The sequence below is a fragment of the Orcinus orca genome, chromosome 5 (genome assembly GCF_937001465.1).
Source record: "Orcinus orca chromosome 5, mOrcOrc1.1, whole genome shotgun sequence".
Classification (NCBI taxonomy): Eukaryota; Metazoa; Chordata; class Mammalia; order Artiodactyla; family Delphinidae; genus Orcinus; species Orcinus orca.
In genome coordinates this window covers 40,974,178-41,000,664 of record NC_064563.1, presented here as the reverse complement: position 1 = coordinate 41,000,664, position 26,487 = coordinate 40,974,178, and the positions used below count along the sequence as shown (strand labels likewise).

The following is a 26,487-nucleotide window of genomic DNA, read 5'->3' as shown; positions in this document are numbered from 1 at the left end:
CTCTCTGTATTGTTTCTTACAACTGCATGTGAATCCATAATTATCTGAAAATAAAAAGTTTAAAAAAAAGCAAAGAGTCTCCTCATATAAGGTCCTTCCACCTTGTGATTCCAGCTGTGACTCTCCTCCAACCATGACTCCTGGACATGAATGGTTCATCCAGTTCAACAGGCTTCCTGCTCCCAGCCCACCGATCACCATATCTTTGCTCACTTGGCTTCTAGCCAGTCCCTTCAAATGTTCCCTTAAAGCTCACCTCCTCTAGGAATTCTTCCCCGAGATCCCAGCCCCTGGTATACAATCATTCCTTGAAATTCATCTTGCAATTCACTTCTAAGGCATTCACTTAACAATTCTAAACTGTTCCCAAACATTTGTACATCCCCAATGGTTTCTGCCATATTTTTGTAACACCTGTACCATTATTTATTTACCGTTTGGAGTTAGCTTGAGTTTTTTTAACCTAAATGTTATGAACTGAATGTTTGTGTCCCTCCAAATTTTCATGTGTTGAAATTAATCTCCATTGTGATGGTATTTGAAAATGAGGTCTTTGAGAGGTGATTAAGTCATGAGAGTAGAACCCTCATGAATGGGATTAGTGCGCTTACAAGAAGAGGCCAGAGAGCTAACTCACTCTCCTTCTGCCATATAAGGACACAGCAAAATATGGTTGTCTGTAAAACAGGAAGAGGGCTCTCAGCAGAACCTGACCATGCTGACACCCTGATCTTGGACTTCCTAACCTCCAGAACTATGAAAAGCAAGTGTTTGTTGCTTAAACCACATACTCTATAGTAATTTGTTATAGCAACCCTAACTAAGACATTCAGTAAGGAAACATTACAAGCATCATAAAAAGAAAAACTTTATCACTTGTAATAAAATAGAATGCAAACTGTAAAAAATAAATAAAATTTAAAATGAAGAATAGTTTTAAATTGTAGGTGGAAATTATTGGTGTCCAAATGTCTTATCTTTTCAGTTTTTATTGAGAAGAAGGTATTTTAGCACAGATCTGAGACTTTCTTTTCTTTCCTCTCTCTTTTTTTTTAGGTTATCAGAAGAATTGAGAGGAAACTGAAACTGGAATATACCACCTTTACAATTGGAATCAAATTTATTTAATGCCCTATCTGTGTACACACTAAAATCATCTCCTTGTCCACCAGTGGTACTTGTACCTACCTTGGGAAACATAGAATGATAATATATTGCCCCAGAGTATTAGATACCTCCTCCTGCAAGTGCACATCTAACTCCCCCTCTAGACTTACTCCTCTTTGAGGGGAGGGACGACTGTATCTGGCAAAAGCTTGTGACGTCCATAATAATCAGCATGGTGTTCTGTGCATGATTGACACTTCAAGGATATTAATGGTTTACTTGCTTGAATTTTAAATTCCCCAAAGCTACCTTTCCCCTTGTCAATCTGTTTCCATTTTCACCCCAGCAGCCAAAGCTCTGAGCCTCAAGAGAGAAATAAAAGCTTACAAAGAGAAGGCCAGAAAAGTTAGAAGAGAAATCAGGCAGCAGGACAGTGTTAAAGAGAAACTCGAATTCCCAAGTAAAGTTGTATCTATTGTTCAATCACTTACGCTAGCCACTGGTTAAATGAGCCACAGAAGTGGTTCCTCCAGTGGAGTTCCCGCCAAGGAAGAAACAGAGGTGAACTAGAAGAGCAGTCGTGAATAATGAGACATGAGCCCCCTTCAATGTTTTTTTCTGCCCTCTGAATATGGAACCAGGCCCAAGAGAGGAGAGAGGGATGAGAAAGCCAGTATTTGTCTGAAACTGAAGTTTCTTTTCACTAAGTTCTAAAAGTTGAAAACTGTCATAAAAAGTCCCAGTTTGAAGATGGGGAGTAGAAACTATATTTATAAGGGAACTGTGTGTCTCTTTGGCTGTCAATGCAAATGCAAATCAACTTTAAATGACAAGTATAAGACTATAAGAAATGGCTCTGAGCAGCTAGGGGGACAGTTAATGTCTGTCTTGCTGTCTTTCTGTGTCTCGGGATGATCATTACTACATACTGTTCAGAATCTTGAAGTATTATGCAAACCCAGGGTCAGCAGAGTGTGGGAAAAATGACATGGCCAACTGATGAGAGTGATGCTTCCAACCATGTTCTGTTGATGGGGTGCAAGAGGCCCTGGGACTTAGAAGTCACAAATAGAAGCTCACATAGCCCTGGATGGTGAACAGGCTTTATCCACACCTGCTCAGCATTCATAAATAACTGTGTGACCTTGAGCAGGTCTTGACCTCTCTGTCCCCTTAGTTTTTTTATGGGCTCAGGCTTAAGTAATCTCTAAGATTCTTCCAGATCTGATGTCCTGTGAGTCTTAAAAATTACTTGGGCTAAAATTCTGCAGAGATGAAAACCCTTCCTGTGTTGACTCAATGAATTACTAGCTAGTTCTCTAACATACCAGGCCCATGAGATTGATGCTATTATTCTTGGAATATACCAATCGTATTTATAGCCTAATTTTAAACTTTTGTTGGCTAAAGAGGTGACTTATTAAACACCGTATCCTAGATTTATGGACAGGGTACTGTCATCTAAAAATTGTCTTGGACTACAGTTGAAAACCGAGGCAGGAGCTAGTGAGGCCAGGGGAATGGGACTGTGTTTCCATGGCTGGGGTGAAGGAGTGCTGGTTCTGTCCAAATGAATTTAGACAAGAGACACCAGACCACAGATCCGAGCCTGCCTTCCCATTCCGATTACTTACGGGAACTACGTCCTTTTGCTCTGCAGGTGATGCTGTGACAGAAAGCAGTCACCTGACTGAAACGTCTGCCTCCAATCCCGCTGGGAACCATCAGAGGAGTTTCTCTTCTTGTCATTACCATCTTCTCTTCACCTTTGCCAGAGCTCCCTGCAGGTCTAGTTGTATGTGGTGAGAGCACAGTTAAAGACGTGTGGGTCGTATGAACGCCACACAATGAAGAAAACATTACCTTTGCTCTTTACTGCGAGAAGCTCACAGTAGAGGGGAGGAGGGAGACGAGTAAAGGCTACAGAGCAGTGCACTATGAGCTACAATACTGGCAAGCAGTGAGGAGACATGGAAACCCAGCATCAGTGACAGCAGCAGGAAAGGGAAGGGGTTGGAAGGGTGGAGGGAGTTCTTTCAGAGGTTTGCAATCAAGCAAGAAGGCTAATCTTGAAAGTCTGTTTATCATTGATTGGACCTTTTCTAGACAATCCCTCTCACCTCCTTTTAGGCCAAAATGTGTTTAGGAATAGAATAAAACCGTCCCAGCAGGACTGGGGAAGGGACACACATTCAGTGCATGGGGTTACAGCATGGGAGTAATGGAGAGCCCCTGTTAAGGCAGCCTCAGCTCCCAAAGACAGCGCCTCCACCTCAGTCTCAACCCGCTTTAATCTCTTCTCCTTATCCTTGCAGCTGGTATATTATACACTATTGCACTACAACATAAAAACAACCCCTCCCCGAGGTGTAACTGTCATATTGCTAACATATGCAGAGATATATACATTGTAGCCTTGTCTTAGGAAAAATAGAAGCATACTTAAGGGCCACCAGGTCTTCGGGTCTCTTCCTTGACTAAAGGGCTTGTGGGCAGGGCTGACCCTTGGTATCTCACTGCACCTGCATTTATCCCACACTGACCCACATCCACAACCAGAAAGCATCTTTGAATTTTGGTATTTGCAGCAAGTCTCCTTTCACTACTTTGGGTGTGACTCTCTTGCTCTTTCTGCAAGTGTCCCAAAAGATGACAAAACGTGGCCTTTGTTCTAAGGCTAATGCAAAGGAAGTGGCCAATGGGGCTGCAATGTGCAAAAGTACACTCTGGCCAGAAATGCCTTGAAAGATGGCCACTGGGGACACAGAGTGCCTTGGAGAAGAGGTAGGTGAGGAGGAAGCAAGGTGGGAGGTGAGGCCTTAGTCCTATTATATGGGCTTCACACTCTCTCTTTTTTTTTTTTTTTTTTTGCGGTACGCGGGCCTCTCACTGTTGTGGCCTCTCCCGTTGCGGAGCACTGGCTCCGGACGCGCAGGCTCAGCGGCCATGGCTCACCGGCCCAGCCACTCTGCAGCATGTGGGCTCTTCCCGGACCGGGACACCAACCCGTGTCCCCTGCATCGCCAGGCGGACTCTCAACCACTGCGCCACCAGGGAAGCCCCACACTCTCTTTTTAAGTAATGTTGAGCCACAGAAGGCTTGAGGTCAGGATAGTATTGTGGTCACATGCTGTCGAATCATCACTGAAGCAATGCTTCCAAAATGCTAAGAGCACATTCCCCCCTTATCCCAGTCTGCTTTGGCCCGACTTGGAGAATTTCCACGGATTGGGGGTGGAGTATGGTAGAAAGAGCATGGACTGTGAAAGCAGGAAGACTTGGGTTCGATTCCTACACCTACAGCAAAGTAGTGGATTGACCGCAGGCACTTTCTGAGTGCCATTTCTTCCTCTGGAAAATACACCTCACCATATTACAACACAGCCTTGCAAAGATTAAAGGGAATATCGTATCTGAATAGCTGGCACAGAATGAACGGTGGTTGTTGTTATAGCACCTGCTGCATTGCACAACTCGAGGGATTGCCCATCGACACTGAAGCCTGTGTGGATGATGCCCTTGTGTTGCAGTGAACAGCAGGCCTGGCTATATGCATCCGATGTGGACAGACTGAGCAAGCAACAATTTTCAGGAGATTTCAATGCTATGGGTTACATGACTGCAAAATATACGGGATGGCTTTAAATACGGGTCTACGGGTCTCTACCCTCTTCACTTTCTCCTTCCTAAAGAGAAGTAAAAGATTATCTGGATAAAGTTGATTTGTTCCTCATCTGGCGAGAAATCCCTCCATCCCTCCTTAAGCATCTACTCAGAAAGCAGATTTGAAAGCGGCAGAGACCCCCTCACCTCTGCGGTTACTGCTCCTGCTCTGCCAACGGGCTCATCCATTGTCTTCTGCACATTATTCTTTCAGGGTCTAGAACTTGTCCGAGACAAGGCTGGGAGGCCTATAGGTAAACCTCAGCTACAAACCAAGGCCTAAAAATGTATAGTTTCAGGGCTGTGATACGACACATTGCTGAGAGGTCTTATTGGGATCATTCCGTCTGAACCAATCTACCTCTTCATTATCTTCTTCTGGGCACTTAAGGTTAATCTAAAAAATCTATGATTCTACTGAAACTGTAAGAAATCTTAGAAATCATCTGGTTCAGTTGTCTTGTTTTACCAATGAGGAAAGAAACATCCAGGTAAATTGGCAACATTAAAAGTCAGTTATTGTAAGGACTGGAATAAAGTACAAGTTTCCAGGAGCTTTAGAAGCCAGACAGACAGGAGTTTAAAGCCTTGCCCAACAATGTACTACTGTGTGATGTGAGTGCTGAGTTTTCTGTTTCTTCCTCAGAAAAATAGGGAAAACAATATTACCTCCTCAGAGTTAACTACGCTATACTGGTTTATGTATTTTGAAGCCCCACATGTACTACCTTGCCTCTTGAAATGTCATTGCACTGTATCATAATTGTAAATGTTTCATCACTGACTAAAGTGCCAAGGCAATCCTGCTGAAAAACAATCTGCTGAAAAACCCGCCCTGTGCTTCTGCCGTGGAAGACAAATGAATAGCTTTACTTTGCTTACTTTATTTATGATAGAATGTTCTTTTCACCTGGGGAAATTTATACAATTAAGAGCACAAGTGTCCCATCAACATTTTGAAAAATTGCATCTACATGGTTTGCTTTTCTAAAGTCTCTAAGGGTTATTCCAAGATAAACTTCAACTGGAGGCATGTACAGCTCTTGGCATTTTCCCAAAGATTCCAATGTTAATTCAAATAAAATCACAACTGAGGAGACCTTCAAGATGAAAGAGGAGTAAGACGTGGAGATCACCTTCCTCCCCACAAATACATCAAAAATACATCTACACGTGGAACAACTTCTACAGAACACCTACTGAACACTGGCAGAAGACCTAAGACCTCCCAAAAGGCAAGAAACTCCCCACGTACCTGGGTAGGGCAAAGGAAAAAACAGAGACAAAAGAATAGGGACGGGACCTGCACCAGTGGGAGGGAGCTGTGAAGGAGGAAAAGTTTCCACACACTAGGAAGCCCCTTTGCAGGCGGAGACGGGGGTGGGCAGGGGGTGGGGAGCTTCAGAGCCACGGAGGAGAGCACAGCAACAGGGGTGCAGAGGGCAAAGCAGAGAGATTCCCACACAGAGGATCGGTGCCGAACGGCACTCACCAGCCCGAGAGGCTTGTCTGCTCACCCGCCGGGGCGGGCGGGGGCTGGGAGCTGAGGCTCGGGCTTCGGTTGGATGTAGGGAGAGGACTGGGGTTGGCGGCGTGAACACAGCCTGAAGGGGTTAGTGCACCACGGCTACGCTGGAGGGATTCCGGGAAAAACTCTGGAGCTGCCGAAGAGGCAAGAGACTTTTTCTTGCCTCTTTGTTTCCTGGTGCGCGAGAAGAAGGAATTAAGAGCGCTGCTTAAAGGAGCTCCAGAGACGGGCGCAAGCCGCAGCTATCAACGCAGACCCCAGAGGCGGGCATGAGATGCTAAGGCTGCTGCTGCCTCCACCAAGAAGCCTGTGTGCAAGCACAGCTCACTACCCACACCTCCCCTCCCGGGAGCCTGTGCAGCCCGCCACTGCCAGGGTCCCGTGATCTAGGGACAACTTCCCCGGGAGGACACACGGCGCCCTTCAGGCTGGTGCAACGTCATGCCGGTCTCTGCTGCCGCAGGCTCGCCCTGCACTCAGTACCCCTCCCTCCCCCGACCTGAGTGAGCCGGAGACCCTGAATCAGCTGCTCCTTTAACCCTGTCCTGTCTCGGCAAAGAACAGACGCCCTCCAGTGACCTACACACAGACATGGGGCCAAATCCAAAGCTGAACCCCGGGAGCTGTGCAAACAAAGAAGAGAAAGGGAAATCTCTCCCAGCAGCCTCAGGAGCAGCGGATTAAAGCTCCACAATCAACTAGATGAACCCTGCATCTGTGGAATACTTGAATAGACAACGAATCATCCCAAAACTAAGGCAGTGGACTTTGGGAACAACTGTACACTTGGGGTTTGCTTTCTGCATCTAATTTGTTTCTGGTTTTATGTTTCTCTTAGTTTAGTATTTAGAGTTTATTATCATTGGTAGATTTATTTATTGATTTGGATGCTCTCTTCCTTTTTTTATATATATATATTTATTCCTTTTTCTCTTTTTGTGAGTGTGCATGTGTATGCGTCTTTGTGTGATTGTGTCTCTATAGCTTTGCTTTTACCATTTGTCTTAGGGTTCTGTCTGTCTGGGTTTTGTTTTTTTTTAGTATAGTTTTTAGCGCTTGATATCATTGGTGGATTTCTTCTTTGGTTTGGTTGCTCTCTTCTTTCTTGCTTGCGTTTTTTTAAATTTTAATAAGTATTTAAATTTTTTATTTTAATAACTTTATTTTATTTTCTTTTTCTTTCTTTCTTTCTTTTATTCTCACTTTTCTTCTGAGCTGTGTGGTTGACACGGTCTTCGTGCTCCAGCCAGGTGTCAGGCCTGTGCCTCTGAGGTGGGAGAGCCGAGTTCAGGACATTGGTCCGACAGAGACCTCCCAGCTCCACGTAATATCAAACGGCAAAAGCTCTCCCAGAGATCTCCATCTCAACGCTAAGACCCAACTCCACTCAACAACCAGCAAGCTACAGTGCTGGACACCCCATGCCAAACAACTAGCAAGACAGGAACACAACCCCACCCATTAGCAGAGAGGCTGCCTAAAATCATAATAAGGTCACAGACACCCCAAAACACACCACCAGATGTGGTCCTGCCCACCAGAAAGACAAGATCCAGACTCATCCACCAGAACACAGGCCCCAGTCCCCTCCACCAGGAAGCCTACACAACCCACTGAACCAACCTTAGGCACTGGGGGCAGACACCAAAAACAACGGGAACTACAAACCTGCAGCCTATGAAAAGGAAACCCCAAACACAGTAAGTTAAGCAAAATGAGAAGACAGAGAAACACACAGCAGATGAAGGAACAAGGTAAAAACCCACCAGACCTGACAAATGAAGAGGAGATAGGCAGTCTACCGGAAAATAATTCAGAGTAATGAGAGTAAAGATAATCCAAAATCTTGGAAATAGAATAGACAAAATGCAAGAAACATTTAACAAGGACCTAGAAGAACTAAAGAGCAAACAAACAATGATGAACAACACAATAAATGAACTTAAAAATTCTCTAGAAGGAATCAATAGCAGAATAACTGAGGCAGAAGAACAGATAAGTGACCTGGAAAATAAAATAGTGGAAAAACTACTGCAGAGCAGAATAAAGAAAAAAGAATGAAAAGAATTGAGGACAGTCTCAGAGACCTCTGGGACAACATTAAATGCACCAACATTTGAATTATAGAGGTCCCAGAAGAAGAGAAAAAGAAAGGGACTGAGAAAATATTTGAAGAGATTATAGTTGAAAGCTTCCCTAATATGGGAAAGGAAATAGTCAATCAAGTCCAGGAAGCACAGAGAGTCCCATACAGGATAAATCCAAGGAGAAACACACCAAGACACATACTAAACAAACTATCAAAAATTAAATACAAAAAATATATATTAAAAGCAGCAAGGGAAAAACAACAAAAAACATACAAGGGAATCCCCATAAGGTTAACAGCTGATCTTTCAGCAGAAACTCTGAAAGCCAGAAGGGAGTGGCAGGACATATTTAAAATGATGAAAGGGAAAAACCTAGAACCAAGATTACTCTACCCAGCAGGATCTCATTCAGATTCGCCAGAGAAATTAAAAGCTTTACAAACAAGCAAAAGCTAAGAGATTTCAGCACCACCAAACCAGCTTTACAACAAATGCTAAAGGAACTTCTCTAGGCAGGAAACACAAGAGAAGGAAAAGACCTACAATTAACAAACCCAAAACATTTAAGAAAATGGTAATAGGAACAAACATATCGATCACTACTTTAAACATAAATGGATTAAATGCTCCAACCAAAAGACACAGACTGGCTAAATGGATACAAAAACAAGACCCATATATATGCTATCTCCAAGAGACCCACTTCAGACCTAGAGACACAAACACACTGAAAGTGAGGGTATGGAAAAAGATATGCATGCAAATGGAAATCAAAAGAAAGCTGGAGTAGCAATTCTCATATCAGACAAAATAGACTTTAAAATAAAGACTATTACAAGAGACAAAGAAGGACACTACATAATGATCAAGGGATCAATCCAAGAGGTAGATATAACAATTGTAAATATTTATGCACCCAACATAGGAGCACCTCAATACATAAGGCAAATGCCAACAGCCATAGAAGGGGAAATTGACAGTAACACAATCATAGTAGGGGATTTTAACATCCCACTTTCACCAATGGACAGGTATACAGAAGATATACAGATTGCCAACAAACACATGAAAGGATGCTTAACATCACTAATCATTAGAGAAATGCAAATCAAAACTACAATGAGGTATCACCTCACTCCAGTCAGAAGGGACATCATCAAAAAATCTACAAACAATAAATGCTGGTGAGGGTGTGGAGAAAAGGGAACCCTCTTGCACTGTTGGTGGGAATGTAAATTGATACAGCCACTATGGGAACAGTATGTATGGAGGTTCCTTAAAAAACCAAAAATAGAACTACCATATGACCCAGCAATCCCACTACTGGGCATATACCCTGAGAAAACCATAATTTAAAAAGAGTCGTGTACCACAATGTTCATTGCAGCTCTATTTACAATAGCCAGGACATGGAAGCAACCTTAGTGTCCATCAACAGATGAATGGATAAAGAAGATGTGGCACATATATACAATGGAATATTACTCAGCCATAAAAAGAAACGAAACTGAGTTATTTGTAGTGAGGTGGATGGACCTAGAGTCTGTCATACAGAGTGAAGTAAGGCAGAAAGAGAAAAACAAATACCATATCCTCACACATATATATCGAATCTAAAAAAAACCAAAAACGTTATGAAGAACCTAGGAGCAGGACAGGAATAAAGACGCAGACATAGAGAATGGACTTGAGGATGTGGGAGGGGGAAAGGTAAGTTGGGATGAAGTGAGAGCGTGTCATAGACATATATACACTACCAAATGTAAAATAGATAGCTAGTGGGAAGCAGCCGCATAGCACAAGGAGATCAGCTCGGTGCTTTGTGACCACCTAGAGGAGTGGGATAGGGAGGGTGGGAGGGAGATGCAGAGGGAGGGGACATGGGGATATATGTATATGTATAGCTGATTCACTCTGTTTTAAAGCAGAAACTAACACACCATTGTATAGCAATTATACTCCAATAAAGATGTTAAAAAACACAACTGAATTTTTTTAAAGGTCACCTTTTTAGCAACCTGGTTAGATATAACATCGCCAAGAATCTACAAATGAACAAATAAGATATCACAAAGCCCACATTTCAAACCTCCTGGGAGAGTACCTCAATTCATAAACCCACTCCTTCTTGATCATAATTCAAGTAAGACAGATTTTCTTATTTCCCATTCCTCAGCAAAGATAGCAAATTTGATGAAAAGGGCTATTAGAGGCAGACATTCTGACAGGCACAAGGAAAATTTACAGCAAGGTAAGGATACAGAAAAAGTCATGGGGGGGAAAAATACAGAAGCCAACATTTAAAAATCAAATAGCAAAACAAGGCCTCTAATTTTCAAGGCACATAGTTCTATAGACCTTAATAGTCCCTGAAGACACTTTAACATAGCACAATAGTTGACATTTACTGAGATAAACTAGAGGTGTCAAGTTGCTTATTCAGGTTTAAAAAGTTAAAATAAATTCTTGACAGTTAAATTAGAAAGCTTCAGGTACTGGGGAAAATCTCTTGACTGAAGATTTTCACTCTCTGACAGTGTCAAATGAACGAGGCCTAACAGTGAATTATTTTCTGCATTTAGGAATATTATCTTGACCATTCTCACCAACTTTTTCCCTGTTACTAGTAACTTAGTGGCTTAGCTGATTCCTAGCCCAGGAAAGAGTCAACTTTCTTTTTGAGCTACAGACTACACACTTCTTTCTGCTGCCCTTTTCCTACCTGCCTCTTTGCTGGTTCACATACACACAAATTCCTGCATATTCTTATAAAAGTTGAGTTGAAATGGTGCAAAATGTGTGTATTTTCCCCTGACATTTCTATTCCGTCTCCCCGCCTCCTGGCAGAACTAATTATTTCCTTATCTTTATTTCCATAGCGCTTCATTCACACTTCAAACATCACACCGATACAAATGTTATTGTAGACTTGTCTTCCCTGAGAAGACTCTGAGATTATTCAGGGCAAGAAGCCTGCCTCATGTATCATCATATTCCCAGAAATGAACATAACAGATGATCAAACCTCTTGAATGCATTTCTGCTTAATTTTCTAGTTTGATTATTAGAAATTCTTTCAATATTGTATATATGGAAAGAGTGTCCTTGAATTCTGACTATTGACTTCATTGGAAATTCATTCAACTGAAAATACTTCTAAAACACATTTACACTTAATATTTTTTTGCCATTTCTTTTAGACAAATGACCATCTGGAACCTAAAATATTGCAAACAGACTTAAGCATTTAATAGTTTGTTCAACAAGCAATTGCTGTTTGGATAGTCACATAATGCAATTTACTAAGCTTGGAGACAGAAAGAGCTGATCTTTCTAATGCACCCCACTTGTGGAATTGTTTATGCTGACTATCACCTCCTCAGTCCCATAGGTAATTAAATAATTCAACAGTCCTTTTGGGCAGCTTGTTTCATGCCTAATGTTCACTGCTATAATCAAATTAAATATGAAGATTAAGCTACAAAATGCACTTTGGGCTTTGATTTTTTTTAAGTGAACTATTTCAAATTTGTAATTAAAAAATGGCTCTTGAATTGTTCCTCAAATTCCTCACCCTTCCACATAAAAATGTGCACGTATCTTGTGTGAGAATAGCGAAATGGAGAAGGAATGCCAGAACATCATAAATGATATGCAGTTTTACTAATAATATTATATTCAAAACCATGGTGCACCCTGCTGCTGGGAACAGAGCAACTGGCTTATCTGTCTTCAAGAATCCTGCAAGTGCATTATAGAAAAACATATGTAATGATTACATTGTTTGAATGAACATACTATCGTAGATACTCATCTTAAAGACACACACCTGCCCAGTTCTGAAACAACAGACTGAATCAGTGAGCTCTCTTGGCTCTCAACAAGGCTCTCTGGTCTTTGTTTCCATGTGCCTTATCCTGCCTCATGAGCTGTCAGCCTGAGCCTGTGGCTGTTACCACGGGAAGGGGTGACCTGCTGCACTCTGGCAACTCCACCTCACAACCGCCTGCAGTAGGAATAAAACAGAAACTGCAGGAAGGCTCCTGGCTCATTCAGCCATATGTGACTCTTAGGGTAATTTAAAAAAACTCTGAGAGGTTCAAAATGGGAGCTGAGCACCATGGATTGACATTAGCAAGGCTGTGTTCCAAATGCCTGCCAAGCTGATATCAAATCACCATCTGCAGGTTTCTGAAAGGCCATCAATCTTCTCAATCTTCTCAGTGAAACAGGAAATTGAGTTCCAAGTAGAGAAGCCAAAAGAGATTTACCCACCATGTGGCAAAGGCCAGGTCAGGCGGGTCAGGCCTGAGGAATAACGTTGAAGGGAAAGTAGTGCCTTGGCCCCTCCCTGTTACAGGAAGCAGCCAGACTCTACCTCAGCACCTCCTTCACTCTGCTCTGACCATGGTTCTGTGGCAGAGACCAGCCAGCTGTTCACCTTGCCTGTTTTCCTCTCTTCCTAGGCACACATTTGCACTACAATTCCCAGCCTCCCTTGCAGTTCAGTGTGGTCATGTGACTAGATTCCAGCCAATGTGACTTCTATCCACAGCTGCCACTTACAGTGATCTTCCGTATGATCCCCCATATTCTTCTCCTGTCTGCTGGATCAATGTCAATACTCAGCCACCAGCCAGCTTAGAAAACAAAAGCTGAAGATGACAGAATTTGCATCAGCCTGGATCCCACCTAACTGGAACTTCCTACCCTTGACTGGACTTACATGAGTAGGAAATAAACTTTCTTATATCAGGTCAATGAGGTTTCAGGATTTAGCAGCTAGTGTTACCTTTAATTAAAAAATCAATGGACTTTTATTTTGTAAAGGGCATTTACCCACAGCCTAACCTTAATAAGCTCTTTCTGGATTGGAAACCAGAACCAAATATCTGGTCTGGAGCCCAGTTTAATTTCCTGATGACTGAAGAAATATTTGGCAAGTCTTTGTTTGTGATTAGGTTGCAATGTGTGTGCCAATGCACAAAAAAATCCCAATTTGTCTTGCCTTGGAATGGAGATTTTCCTCCAAAACTGTAAGACTGACACCTGATGGTATCTCTGGTCGCTAGAAAGGCTGTTGGAGAAAGGAAACATTGTTTCAACTGTCCTTTCCGGAGAAGTGGGAGCAAGTGCTCCTCAGAACTATGAGGCTTCCTCCTCCCGCAAAGCAAAAGCACAAAATACAACAGTGAAAATCTCTGGCAGAACGTTAGCACATGCCATTTAGTGACAACCATAATCTAAAACTGGAAAGGCTGGGGCAGCTGCTGCTGTGTAACCTTTGCATCCTCTTAGAGCTTGTGTGAGGGGAGATGGCCAAAGTCTGACTCAAACCTAAGATCTGAAATTGAGTTAAATTCATCTAATAAAATTCATCTAATAGAGGATGCCGCTTGGGGGGCTCCTGGGCCTCTGTCCTTACATAGCTCTTTTGATGGAGAGAAGCCTGAAGAAATATTGAAATCCATAATCCACTCTATTGCACAGAGCTTTGCTCTCCACCTGAGTGACTTCCTCCCCATCTGAGCTGCTGCCTGGCATCTCCCAGCCCTTCACAGGGCAAAGGCAAGGACCTTAAGCAGGAAGAGGGAAGCTGTGATTCCTTACTGTGTTCCAGTAAAGAACCTTGTACTGTGATGGAAAGTGGAAGGTAAAATTACTAAAGTAACATCTCAGTAGCCATCCACAATTAACCCAAACTTGGGGAGGAAATATTCTGTGGGGTTAAGAGGTAACATCTGCAGCCCACTATCCAGGTTCAAGTGCTATTTCTATTGCTTACTTGAATCTGACCATGTGGAGGATCTTTTCTAAGTTTCAGTTTCCTCCCATGAAGTGGAGATGATAAAAAATAGCCACACCACGGATTATTAGAAAGGATTACATTGGATTATTTATTTATTCAATTTAAAAAGGATTAAATTGAATAATATAAGGAAAGGGCTGGGTCTATAATAGGTATTCAGTAAGCAGTTACTGATATTAGGAAAGGAAGGCAGGTGTTATGGTCTTTGCAGTGTACCCAAGAAACCCTGCCCACGTTCAAGCCATGTTCTAGACTGAATCAGAGCCAACATCTCAGGGCGGAAGAAAATAAAAATAATAAAGTAGCAAACATATAGTGGTTATGGTTTATATAGATACAGATATATAGATTATTTATATATAGATAGTGGTTTATAGCATACCAAGGATTTTCACACATACTATTGGATCTAACCTTTAAATTCCTAGAAGATAGAGAATGCAGATGTTTCTATTTCCACCATAGAGATGAACAAACTGAAGCTCAGCGATGCTACACGATTTGCTGAAATCCACACAGCTAACCAGGAACAGAGCCATACTTTAAACCCAGGCCTCTCTATTCCAAAGACAATGGACTGATCCTCTCCACATGGAGAGAGGACATGTCAGACAGACATTTGGTCCTTGCTAATCAGAAAGGATTTTAAATGAGGGCATAAATGTAAATCTTAGAAGAACAGGGTTCTAAGTGAAGCAAGGAGGGAAGCAGCATGTCAAGACCTTTCTCTTAGAGTCCAGGAATTTTCCCAGGCTTAGGAAGCACACGGAAGGAATCCAGAGAAAGACTGTGGAAGTAAAGTAACAGATGAAGGCTGATGGCACTCCAAAGGGGAACAGTGATAATAGCATTTGCTGAAGGGTCCTTTCTATGCACTCAGCACCGTGCTAAACCTTTGACAGATATCTCATTTAATCCTCCCAACTCTATGAATGTCTAATATTGTTATTCCCATTTTACAAGTAAGGAGACTGAGGTCCAAAGTCACATAGATAGTGGTGGGTAGTGCACAGTGGAGTCAGAGTTCAGAACTGGGCTGGCCTGACATCAGAGCTCATGCTGATCTGCCCCCAGGTTATATAGCCCCGGAGGCTTATATAGAAAGCAAGATGTACAATGTCTCTCGTTGACTAACACCAGAAGTACACAACAAGCTGAAGGGTGAATGTAAAAAATTAATAAACCAAGCTATATAAAATATACCTAAGCTGTATAAAATAAAGCTAAATAACTAAAGTTAAATTTTAAAATCACAGCATGATGTTACCCCACCCCAGGAGAAGAATATTCAATATACAGAGACAGAACTAGAAAGGCTGACCTTGGACATGGAGTAAAATAGCAATGGGTCAAAGAGGTAACCTGGAATATACTTGAGCCTATTCACAGAGAGGCAACCCAGGGAATCTTTTAGTCTCTTGATGGGAAAAGAAGAAAAAATTAAGCAGTAATAGACAGAAAGTGAATAAGCAGAGCCATGTTCTTCATCAGAGAGGATGTGGGTTGTAACAAGTCCATGGGGCTGTTGTATGGATTAAATAGAATGAATATAAGAAGCCCTGGGCAGATGGCATGATGCTCTATAGGTGCTTGATAAATGTGAAGGAGATGAACTAAATAGTCTTCTGTGAACCATCTTCAGGATTTTGTCAGATCTGAGTTCCACCTCTACTCATATTTACTGAATATTTTCCTTTAAACTGACTCACTTACTTTAAATCTTAGCTTCGTCCCCTGCCACAATAACCATGAATTCATAAGTTTAAGGTGTAAGTTATACATTTTTTCCTAATGCTCATGAAAACAAATATAAAACCACTGAGAGATTTAATGTCCACATGTCCCCCAATATCATCTCAGGTACAACTAGCGTACCATAGTTTTGGAAACACTGAAAGCAAGTAAAGAGCCCTGGCTGAGGTACCAGGAGACCCAAGGTCTAGGCCTGGACGATCAGACAGGCCACCTTCATGAGGCACGTTCTCCATCAGAAAGTATGAGATAAGAACATGTGATTTATGTTGCGAGAAGGCACACGAGATAATGAAGGTGAAAACATTTCATAAGCAGGGACATTACAAATTGAAGGTGTTTGTGTGACTCTCCTTCTATTAAAGAATTTATTAAATAATTTATTTTCTAAAAAATCAAACATATCTGGCAGTGGTCAACCAATTACTAAAATGATATACTCTAAATATCAAAGAGAATTTTCTACTGCTCTTAGAACTTCAGAACGAAGCATCAGCTCATTTCCTTTTTCTTTCAGAGTTAACACAAACTGCACAGTCCCTATAAAGGTCAGTGAGCAGAAAATCAAACTCTGCTCCTTCGCTCTGGATTATGATATCATTATACCATGTATTCTCAGAGCTGGAAAGAGCCCAAAGAGATCATCTTGCCTAGTCTTCTATTTTACAGAGGGGGCAGTGGTTCTGGAGAACTTTTAAAACCTAACTATGGTCACGGAGCAAAATGGGATTCAAATCATGTCTCCAAACCCCTCAACCAATGCTACTGCCATTGCACGAGCCTGTCCTCTGGAAAGGCAGAGGATACCAGGGGAAGAGGAACTGCAGCTGCTGTGCTCTATATAATCCACTAACATCCAGTTAGGAGAGAACCCTGACAGCAAGTCAGAGGACCAAGACATAGACAGTGCCTTCAACGTGTCTGCAATTCTTCTGAAGGAAATGGACACACAGAAACATGGCCCAACATAGGAATGTAACAGTGAGAAATTGGGTCAATTTTCTCCAGTGAGATGCAGACTGAAGCAAGTCCCTACGGTGAGGGTGGGTGTGCCTGCCCAGGTATATCTGCTTCTGACTCACCACCCTGGGGGTTACAGCTGCACACGGCAAGTACAGCCTTATGGTCCTTAAGTCACAGGACATCATCGTCACCATTAAGGACCCACGTCTCCCCAGAGGCTGCTGCTGGGATGCTAGGAACTTGCTCTGGCTACCTAATCCCTGTCCTATTCAGGTTCACCCTCTCATTCCTCATCCAATCGTTCAGCACACTGATTTATGCTAATATTCAAAACAACAGGACAACGAGCTAGGAAGCAATCTTTCTAGCATATGTCTAAAATCACAGTAAACTACCCAACAATGTCCTCATATTCTATTATCTCTGGAAATATACTTCTATGTAATTTCTCATATAGATATTCCAAGAGTTAGAGACTTAAAGAAAGTGTGCCTGCTCTAAGAAATATATATCATCTTTTTAAAAAAAGAAGAGCTTTCTCTTTAATAAGAAAACAATCTAATCAAGAGTGTTTTCTAAGAAAAAATATTGGTTTAAAAAGTTAGAGTTATTCCATTGTAGCCTATTTCCATCACTCTGTCATCCCTGATATCAATTTTTTAACATCTTTATTAGAGTATAATTGCTTTATAATGGTGTATCAGTTTCTGCTTTATAACAAAGTGAATCAATTATACATATACATATGTCCCCATATCTCTTCCCTCTTGCATCTCTCTCTCTCCCATACTCCCTATCCTACCCTTCTAGGTGGTCACAAAGCACCGAGCTGATCTCCCTGTGCTATGCGGCTGCTTCCCACTAGCTATCTATTTTACGTTTGGTAGTGTATATATGTCCATGCCACTCTCTCACTTTGTCCCAGCTTACCTTTGCCCCCATCCCGTATCCTCAAGTCCATTCTCTAGTAGGTCTGCATCTTTATTCTCGTCTTGCCCCTAGGTTCTTCTGACCATTTTCTTTTTTTTTGTAGATTCCATATATATGTGTTAGCATACGGTATTTGTTTTTCCCTTTCTGACTTACTTCACTCTGTATGACAGTCTCTAGGTTCATCCGCCTCACTACAAATAACTCAGTTTTGTTCCTTTTTATGGCTAAGTAATATTCCATTGTATATATGTGCCACATCTTCTTTATCCATTCATCTGTCAGTGGACACTTAGGTTGCTTCTATCTCCTGGCTATTGTAAATAGAGCTGCAATGAACATTTTGGTACATGACTCTTTTTGAATTATGGTTTCCTCAGGGTATATGCCCAGTAGTGGGATTGCTGGGTCATATGGTAGTTCTATTTTTAGCTTTTTAAGGAACCTCCATACTGTTCTCCATAGTAGCTGTATCAATTTACATTCCCACCAATAGTGCAAGAGGGTTCCCTTTTCTCCACACCCTCACCAGCATTTATTGTTTCTAGATTTTTTGCTGATGGCCATTCTGACCAGTGTGAGATGATATCTCTTGTAGTTTTGATTTGCATTTGTCTAATGATTAATGATGTTGAGCATTCTTTCATGTGTTTGTTGGCAATCTGTATATCTTCTTTGGAGAAATGTCTATTTAGGTCTTCTGCCCATTTTTGGATAGGGTTTTTTTTTTTTTTTGATATTGAGCGGCTTGTATATTTTGGAGATTAATCCTTTGTCAGTTGCTTCATTCGCAAATATTTTCTCCCATTCTGATGGTTGTCTTTTCATCTTGTTTATGGTTTCCTTTGCTGTGCAAAAGCTTTTAAGTCTCATTAGGTCCCATTTGTTTATTTTTGGTTTTATTTCCATTTCTCTAGGAGGTGGGTCAAAAAGGATCTTGCTGTGATTTATGTCAAAGAGTGTTCTGCCTATGTTTTCCTCTAAGAGTTTGATGGTGTCTGGCCTTACAGTTAGGTCTTTAATCCATTTTGAGTTTATTTTTGTGTATGGTGTTAGGAAGTGTTCTAATTTCATTCTTTTACATGTAGCTGTCCAGTTTTCCCAGCACCACTTATTGAAGAGGCTGTCTTTTCTCCACTGTATATTCTTGCCTCCTTTATCAAAGATAAGGTGACCATACGTGCATGGGTTTATCTCTGGGCTTTCTATCCTGTTCCATTGATCTATATTTCTGTTTTTGTGCCAGTACCATACTGTCTTGATTACTGTAGCTTTGTAGTATAGTCTGAAGTCAGGGAGCCTGATTCCTCCAGCTCCGTTTTTCGTTCTCAAGATTGCTTTGGCTATTCGGGGTCTTTTGTGTTTCCATACAAATTGTGAGATTTTTTGTTCTAGTTCTGTGAAAAATGCCATTGGTAGTTTGATAGGGATTGCATTGAATCTGTAGATTGCTTTGGGTAGTAGAGTCATTTTCACAATGTTGATTCTTCCAATCCAAGAACATGGTATGTCTCTCCATCTGTTTGTATCATCTTTAATTTCTTTCATCAGTGTCTTATAATTTTCTGCATACAGGTCTTTTGTCTCCTTAGGTAGGTTTATTCCTATTTTATTCTTTTTGTTGCAATGGTAAATGGGAGTGTTTTCTTAATTTCACTTTCAGATTTTTCATCATTAGTGTATAGGAATGCAAGAGATTTCTGTGCATTAATTTTGTATCCTGCTACTTTACCAAATTCATTGATTAGCTCTAGTAGTTTTCTGGTAGCATCTTTAGGATTCTCCATATATAGTATCATGTCATCTGCAAACAGTGACAGCTTTACTTCTTCTTTTCCAATTTGGATTCCTTTTATTTCTTTTTCTTCTCTAATTGCTGTGGCTAAAACTTCCAAAACTATGTTGAATAATAATGGTGAGAGTGGGAAACCTTGTCTTGTTCCTGATCTTAGTGGAAATGGTTTCAGTTTTTCACCATTGAGGACAATGTTGGCTGTGGGTTTGTCATATATGGCCTTTATTGTGGAGGAAAGTTCCCTCTATGCCTACTTTCTGCAGGGTTTTTATCATAAATTGGTGTTGAATTTTGTCAAAAGCTTTCTCTGCATCTATTGAGATGATCATATGGTTTTTCTCCTTCAATTTGTTAATATGGTGTATCATGTTGATTGATTTGCATATATTGAAGAATCCTTGAATTCCTGGGATAAACACCACTTGATCATAGTTTATAATCCTTTTAATGTGCTGTTGGATTCTGTTTGCTAGTACTTTGTTGAGGATTTTTGCATCTATGTTCATCAGTGATATTGGCCTGTAGTTTTCTTTATTTGTGACATCTTTGTCTGGTTCCTGACATCATTTTACTGGTGCTGTTCACCATGTTCTAGGTCGATAGAGGAGGGGGAAGAGGAAGTGACAAGGGGACCAAAATTGATCACGTGTCCAATCTACAGCATATGTTTTACATCATTTAAAACATGTCTAGTTTTAAACATCATTTAAAACTAGGCTTCTGAGCTAGGTATTCTTATACCCATTTATAGAACCAGAGTAGAGTCAGTAGACTGCAGAAAGTGGAGGCATCCCTAATTTTGATAGATCCAATAACAGTTTTATGATAATAACAAGGGCAGGGATTATGCTTAGAACCTTTCTATAATAATACACTTACTATGTGCCAGAGGCAGGGCTTGAACCCAACAACCTGGCTCCAGGATCTATGACCTTAATCCCCAAGTCAGCTGACTCTGTCAGGCCCAGAGCCTCCATCTGGCAGGTGGTGCCACTGGGGTGCAGCCTGTAGACTACAGGACTACAGAAGTGTGTTCTTCATCACTGGATTCCACTGACACTTCCCTTTGCCAAAGCCAGCACCTGCATTTGGTGTCCTTAAATCCATTTTCTTCCTCTTTAGGGACTTTGCTTCACTACTTGCATTACATACTTTCTCTATCCCCTGGATTCCTCCAATCTGCTCACAAACTTCTACACATCTGCTTTCTCCTGCATACTTCTCCCCGACCCTGCTTCAGACTTCAACTATCATCCTCTCTCCCCACCTCCACTGTATCTTCTTGAGAGTAGCCTCCATGCTCCACCTCTCCTTTACACCTGGTCTCTGCCCAACTCCCAAGTCTCTGAAATGGTCTCCCCTCTTCTCATTCTCCTGGCCACGCTCCCAGCTCCAGCCTCTAAGAACCCTTCCAGGATGCTTGCAGGAGCCTCGTGAATAGAAGCAGCTCTCCATTCCCATTCCATACTTTCAAACGTCTGTGCCTTTGCTCACGCTCTTCCCCACATGGGTTGCCTTCCCCGGCCCCCATCTCCTCTTGCTCAAGTCCTGCGCATCTTGCGGTTCCAGATCTAATCATTGCAGCTGGGAGCACTCACTCCTTCCTCCGAGCTCTGTTATGATTCTTTTATGTAGCACTTCTTATTTACATACATGTCTCATCTCCCCTAAGCTGCACCTAACTTGAGGGCAGAATTCTTAATTAATTCACCTTTGTGTCACCTACAGGTCTTTGTACAGAGAGGATGTTCAATCAACAGCTCTTCAGTGTTCATTCCCTGACCGCAGGCTTGATTCTCAACAGCCAGATCTTCCTGCATAAACCCAAGCCAGAGGTTGCTATGCTCATGGATCACCTGCTGCCCTGCTGGCAGGAACTGAGTCCACCAAAACTCACCTGGGAGAACTGCCTGTCTTTCCGTAGGACCACGTCTGATCCTCTGGAAGCACACAGAAGTTAATAACTTCTAAGAAGTCAGGGAGCTTTGACAGCAGAGAGGAAATATTAGAAATATAACTACTCAGTGTAACTACTCTCCAGCTAATAAACATTTATTAAGATGGTAGAAATCACTATTGAAATGCTATAGCTCAACATTCATTCATATGTTGCCTTGTCCTACTAAATGTCCAGTCAGTTCAAATAAATAGGTTCAGTCAGTTCTGGTTTGGAATGTTAATTCTGATAGTATTTAAAAGCTCTTTCTATTCTATCTGTAAGTCACTTTTCTCCAGGAGGGTGGTGATCGTATGAATTCCTAAAAAGCCTCTGTAAGAACACACAGTGGTCTCTCATAAATTTTAATTGAGCACAATAGGATCCTCGGCAGTCAGGTGCTAGGTGAAGTGCACATTTTTGCTAGATATGTTGAGTCACCCTTAATTATCTTCATAAGCCTTAAATACACCATATACAACATGGGGACTCATCTTGACCCTTACTTCAAAGAGCTTGAAAGCAAAATACATTACTTTTCAAATCATTTCTACATTATCTCATTTAATTTTTACAACAGTCCTTTATAATGCTATTAGTCCTCTTTTGCAGTCGAAGAAATTGAAACTCAGGAAAGTTAATTAACCTACCTAACAATTTGTTAAACTATAAAACTCAACCTATAGATTCCAAATAAACACTATCTAGTATTGAAAAAACAATGAGATAAGCACTCTAGAATATTACCAGAGGGAATGTACACTGCAAAAATATTTTCAGAAAGCAATTGCATTAAGAATAAATATATACAAGTTTATATATGTACAGGTAATATTATATATGTAATATTTCCCATTAATTCCAATTCTAGAAATAGAGCGTAAGAAAATAATCAGAGATATGATTTTTTAAAGTCTGATATAAAGATGTTTATTATAATATTATTTATGATAATGATAAATAGTAAAATAAGAATGGCTAAGCAATAATATAGCCATAATATATAGTCCTTAGAAAATTTTAAATGGTTTTTAAGATAACAAAATAGGCTGTCATACTATTAAGTGAAAAAATATAGTATGATTCCAATTCAAAAGGCTAGGTGAAAGCACACCAAAATGTTACCAGTGGTTACCCTTTCTTTTTATGTTTCTGTTTTTAAAACTTCCTACCAAGTTCAGATGTTACTTTTGTAAAATGAAAAAAAAAAAGTTATATAAGAACAACAAGGCTTCCCTGTAGTGCAGTGGTTAAGAATCCGCCTGCCAATGCAGGGGACACGGGTTCGAGCCCTGGTCTGGGAAGATCCCACATGCTGCGGAGCAACTAAGCCCGTGCGCCACAACTACTGAGCCTGTGCTCTAGAGCCCACGCACCACAGCTACTGAGCCCATGCGCCTAGAGCCCGGGCTCAGCAACAAGAGAAGCCACCGCAATAAGAAGACCGCGCACCGCAACGAAGAGTAGCCCCCGCTCACTGCAACTAGAGAAAGCCCGTGTGCAGCAATGAAGACCCAATGCAGCCAAAATAATAAATAAATAAATTTATAAAAAATAAATAAAAACAACAAATAAATTTTTTAAAAATCACATCCACAGTTACACAGGAAGCAAATGCTAGTCCTTTGCCTCCAACTCCAGGACTCTGGCCCCTGCACTACCCTCCCTCGCTATGCAGAGGAATGAGCCATCATATAAATACATCAGCATCACTGGGTCATCAGACAACTATGCAAAATGGCCAGTCAATATGAAGCAAATTATATTAGATTGTTTCATACATAGTCCTATATGCAAACACAGTCCCAGAAAGGGAGTCAGAACCACTTACCACCAGACTAATGTGCATTGTCTGCCCTGATTCCTGTAATTTTATTTCTTAAATATACCAAAACTACTGGACCCTTCTCTAACAATTCCTTCCAATCATTTAATAATACCTTTTGTTTCAAATATAAGTTACCATTGAATCTGGGCATAAGACAGTCCTCAAATCCCTCATGAACTAGAATTAACCTGCTGTAAAATATTTTCATTCCATCTTCTCAGAAAAGAAATTGGAGTGACAGCCCTCTAGCAATTCCCTACTGATGGCCATTAACCAAAGACCCAAAGAATTATTGCCCATAGCAAATGTGTAATGTCTTCAAGGACTCTTCAAAGCATTTCATATTCTGTCCTGTAAGTAAAATTTCACGGATGGATACGTTTGTTTATATTTTATATTACTCATATTTATCTTCTACCTACAGGTCTCTAATGGAGATATCACTCTTGGGCTGTGCTGTTGGAAGAAAGGACAATTGGAAGTCCAGAAAAACTTTCTGTAACTTCTTCACAGGCAACATCTATAAATGAAAGAAAAACAGGTGGCCTGGGGAACTGCACGTTCTAATGCTTACATTACAATTTGAAGCGATTGCACCATGGCTCATTGGCATTGCCCCACTAATCTCAAGAACTCAGCTGAGGCAGTAGTTCTAACATTGGGGTGTAAAATGGAAAGGAGCTGGCGGTAAGTAAAACTGCCTTTTTCTGAATTATACACACATTGAGCTCTGCAATAAATATAATTTATAAATGGGCTTAGTGCCATCTGCACACACTAGTTTCCTCCTGGAAATGTCATGCTGTAAAAATAAAGGGGGAGGAGACATTTTTCATGTTTGATGATGTAAGATAGACATGAGTTTCACTGTTCTTTAACACAGTCACTAGACAAGGGACTCACAAGGCTATTGTGAATCAATAATTAATAATATGTCCATTGTTACCATGGAAACAATCACTTCCGGATCATCTCTCCTGAATGACAAATTGTTATTGTCTGAGTAAAGCACAAAAGAAGGGAGTTTGTTTTTCTTTTCCCAAAAGTTGCTGGCTCAAACTGATTACCTTAATTTATATTCACCTCTGACCTGATAAATGTTATTCCAATGTAATAGTGTAGGAATTTTATAGTTCTGTGTTAGACTCCTTTAAGGAAAGTTTCTGGTCTGGAGTAAGTAAAAGACTATGTTAAGGAAGGAAAACATTATCGAGACTTTCCTTTGCCATCTAACTCTTTTTCCAGAAGTTCTTTAATAATGGCTTTAAGGTTTAAGATTTATAGATATGAGGTACATTCCCAACACTGACAAACTCATTCATGCTTTCTTTGACTGAGAACGTTCTTGCTCCTTCCTCTATTATATCCCAAATGTAGGCACAGCAGCTTACAGGAGCTTCAGACAAATCACTTCAGCCATAAATACTAAACACTTCCAGACACTTTATCCTCTTCTACTTTTTAAATGCTGATTTTTAAATAGTGGCTTAGATTTGGAAATACCTATTTTATTCCTGCCTTAAGGTTTGAAAAATGAAAGTTCAGGCGTTTTGAAGTTTGTGATCCAACAAATTTTTAATTTATATGCATCAGTTAATTCAATTGCTAAATGTTTTCCTATAATATCTTTTTAGAATTAGAAATATAAAAATGGGGCAGCTCAGAGCAAACTGGGATGCTTTGATAAACAGAATACATTCCAGAATTTCTATGCTACCAGTCTCTACAAAAGAAGTTTTCCACTCTTTGACCATTTCATTGAAAGTAACAGTTACAGCGAATAAGTATTCTTAAATTTCAGGTCTCCAGACACTTATACTCCATACATTTTGCCTTATAAGATTGGGATTTGTGAAATTATTCCTCCTCTGCATTATTTGAAGCTGAGGCTGAGAAAAGGACAGAGAGAAAATCTACAGGGATTTGTCTTACGTTGACCTCTTTTTTTAAAAAAGTACCTTTTTCTCCTGATGCTCTCTGTCTTAGACAGGGGGCCCAGATCCCCAGGTTGGTGTTCAATGTGTTCTCCTCCGTACCCCCATTGCACGCTGAGCTCTCATTCAACAAGTTCACACAATTCAACTGTACACTTTTCAAAGAGGCAAAACACACTTCCCTTCCTCATCGCCAAGGTCTTAAGGTAAAGGAAGTAGAGAAAGATTGCAAAGAATTTGTTGTTGCTTTGGAAGGGGGCATTTTCACACAATCTTTGAACTCCTCTGATTGTTACTTAAGACAAATCTTAATGCCATACTCCTCCTTCCTCTCAGCTCTTGAGTGTCTACTGCCCCCTTACAAGGGTGTTTTCTGAATAACAATACAGGGAGTATTATTTGCCATTTTCACCAAGTTCCTGCTCTTTGTAGTTACACATTCTGAAATGTCAATCATCTGTAAGGCAGTTAGAGTTGTTAAATCTCCAGCAGCACGGGAAAAGAAATCTAAGCATCCACTCTGGAGAGCACTTTCAAACAGGGTCTCATAAAGCCAGTGCGGGGAGGGTCAAGGCTTACCTGTGAGGCATGCCGGTGGTGTAGGCAGTGGTGTGCTCACTGGACAGCTCCCAGAGTTTTAGGTACCAGTTCACCTCCACTTCCCGCGCCAGAGCCAGTTGCCGAGCCCTGAGTTGGGTTTGCCCCGAGGGGATGAGGCTGCTGTCTTTCCCACTTTCTGAAGCTTTCTTGGGAGATTTGTCTTTGCTCTCTATGGGAAGCCCAGATAGTTTCCTTAACTTGGGGTCCTCTTCTGAGATCTGACTCCCTGCCGTCCGGGTCCGGGCTGCCAGCATCCTGGAGGTTCGTGTCTGTCTTTCAGAGAAGACTCAAAGTCACTGTCATCAAAGTAATTTGAATTGATTTTTCTGTTTCTGCCTCCCTCCTCTTTCCTGTCCTCCCCCATCCCCTTAACCTTATCCTGCCGCAAAGCTGTAATTGAGCCGGCTGGGGATGAAAGGGTATCTCTAAGTTTCCTAAGGAAGAGCTAAGGCGGCCACTATTTGTGATATCCTGGAACATGGAAATTTTAAAAACAACCCAACGACTCTGTAACACTGAAGTTTTATGGTGCTATTCCTTCTGCAAAGTTTG

At 41.1% G+C, this 26,487-nt stretch overlaps 1 protein-coding gene across 1 annotated transcript in view; it reads right to left on the bottom strand.

The window, feature by feature from the left end:
- Positions 1-26,242, bottom strand: part of KCNAB1 (potassium voltage-gated channel subfamily A regulatory beta subunit 1) — a 427,972-nt gene extending 401,730 nt beyond the window's left edge. Inside the window, exon 1 of the mRNA XM_004281819.4 lies at positions 25,915-26,242. Coding sequence (XP_004281867.1) covers positions 25,915-26,189 — 275 coding nt within the window. The 5' untranslated portion in view covers positions 26,190-26,242. The remainder of the gene's footprint in view (positions 1-25,914) is intronic.
- Between the last annotated feature and the right edge of the window lie 245 nt (positions 26,243-26,487).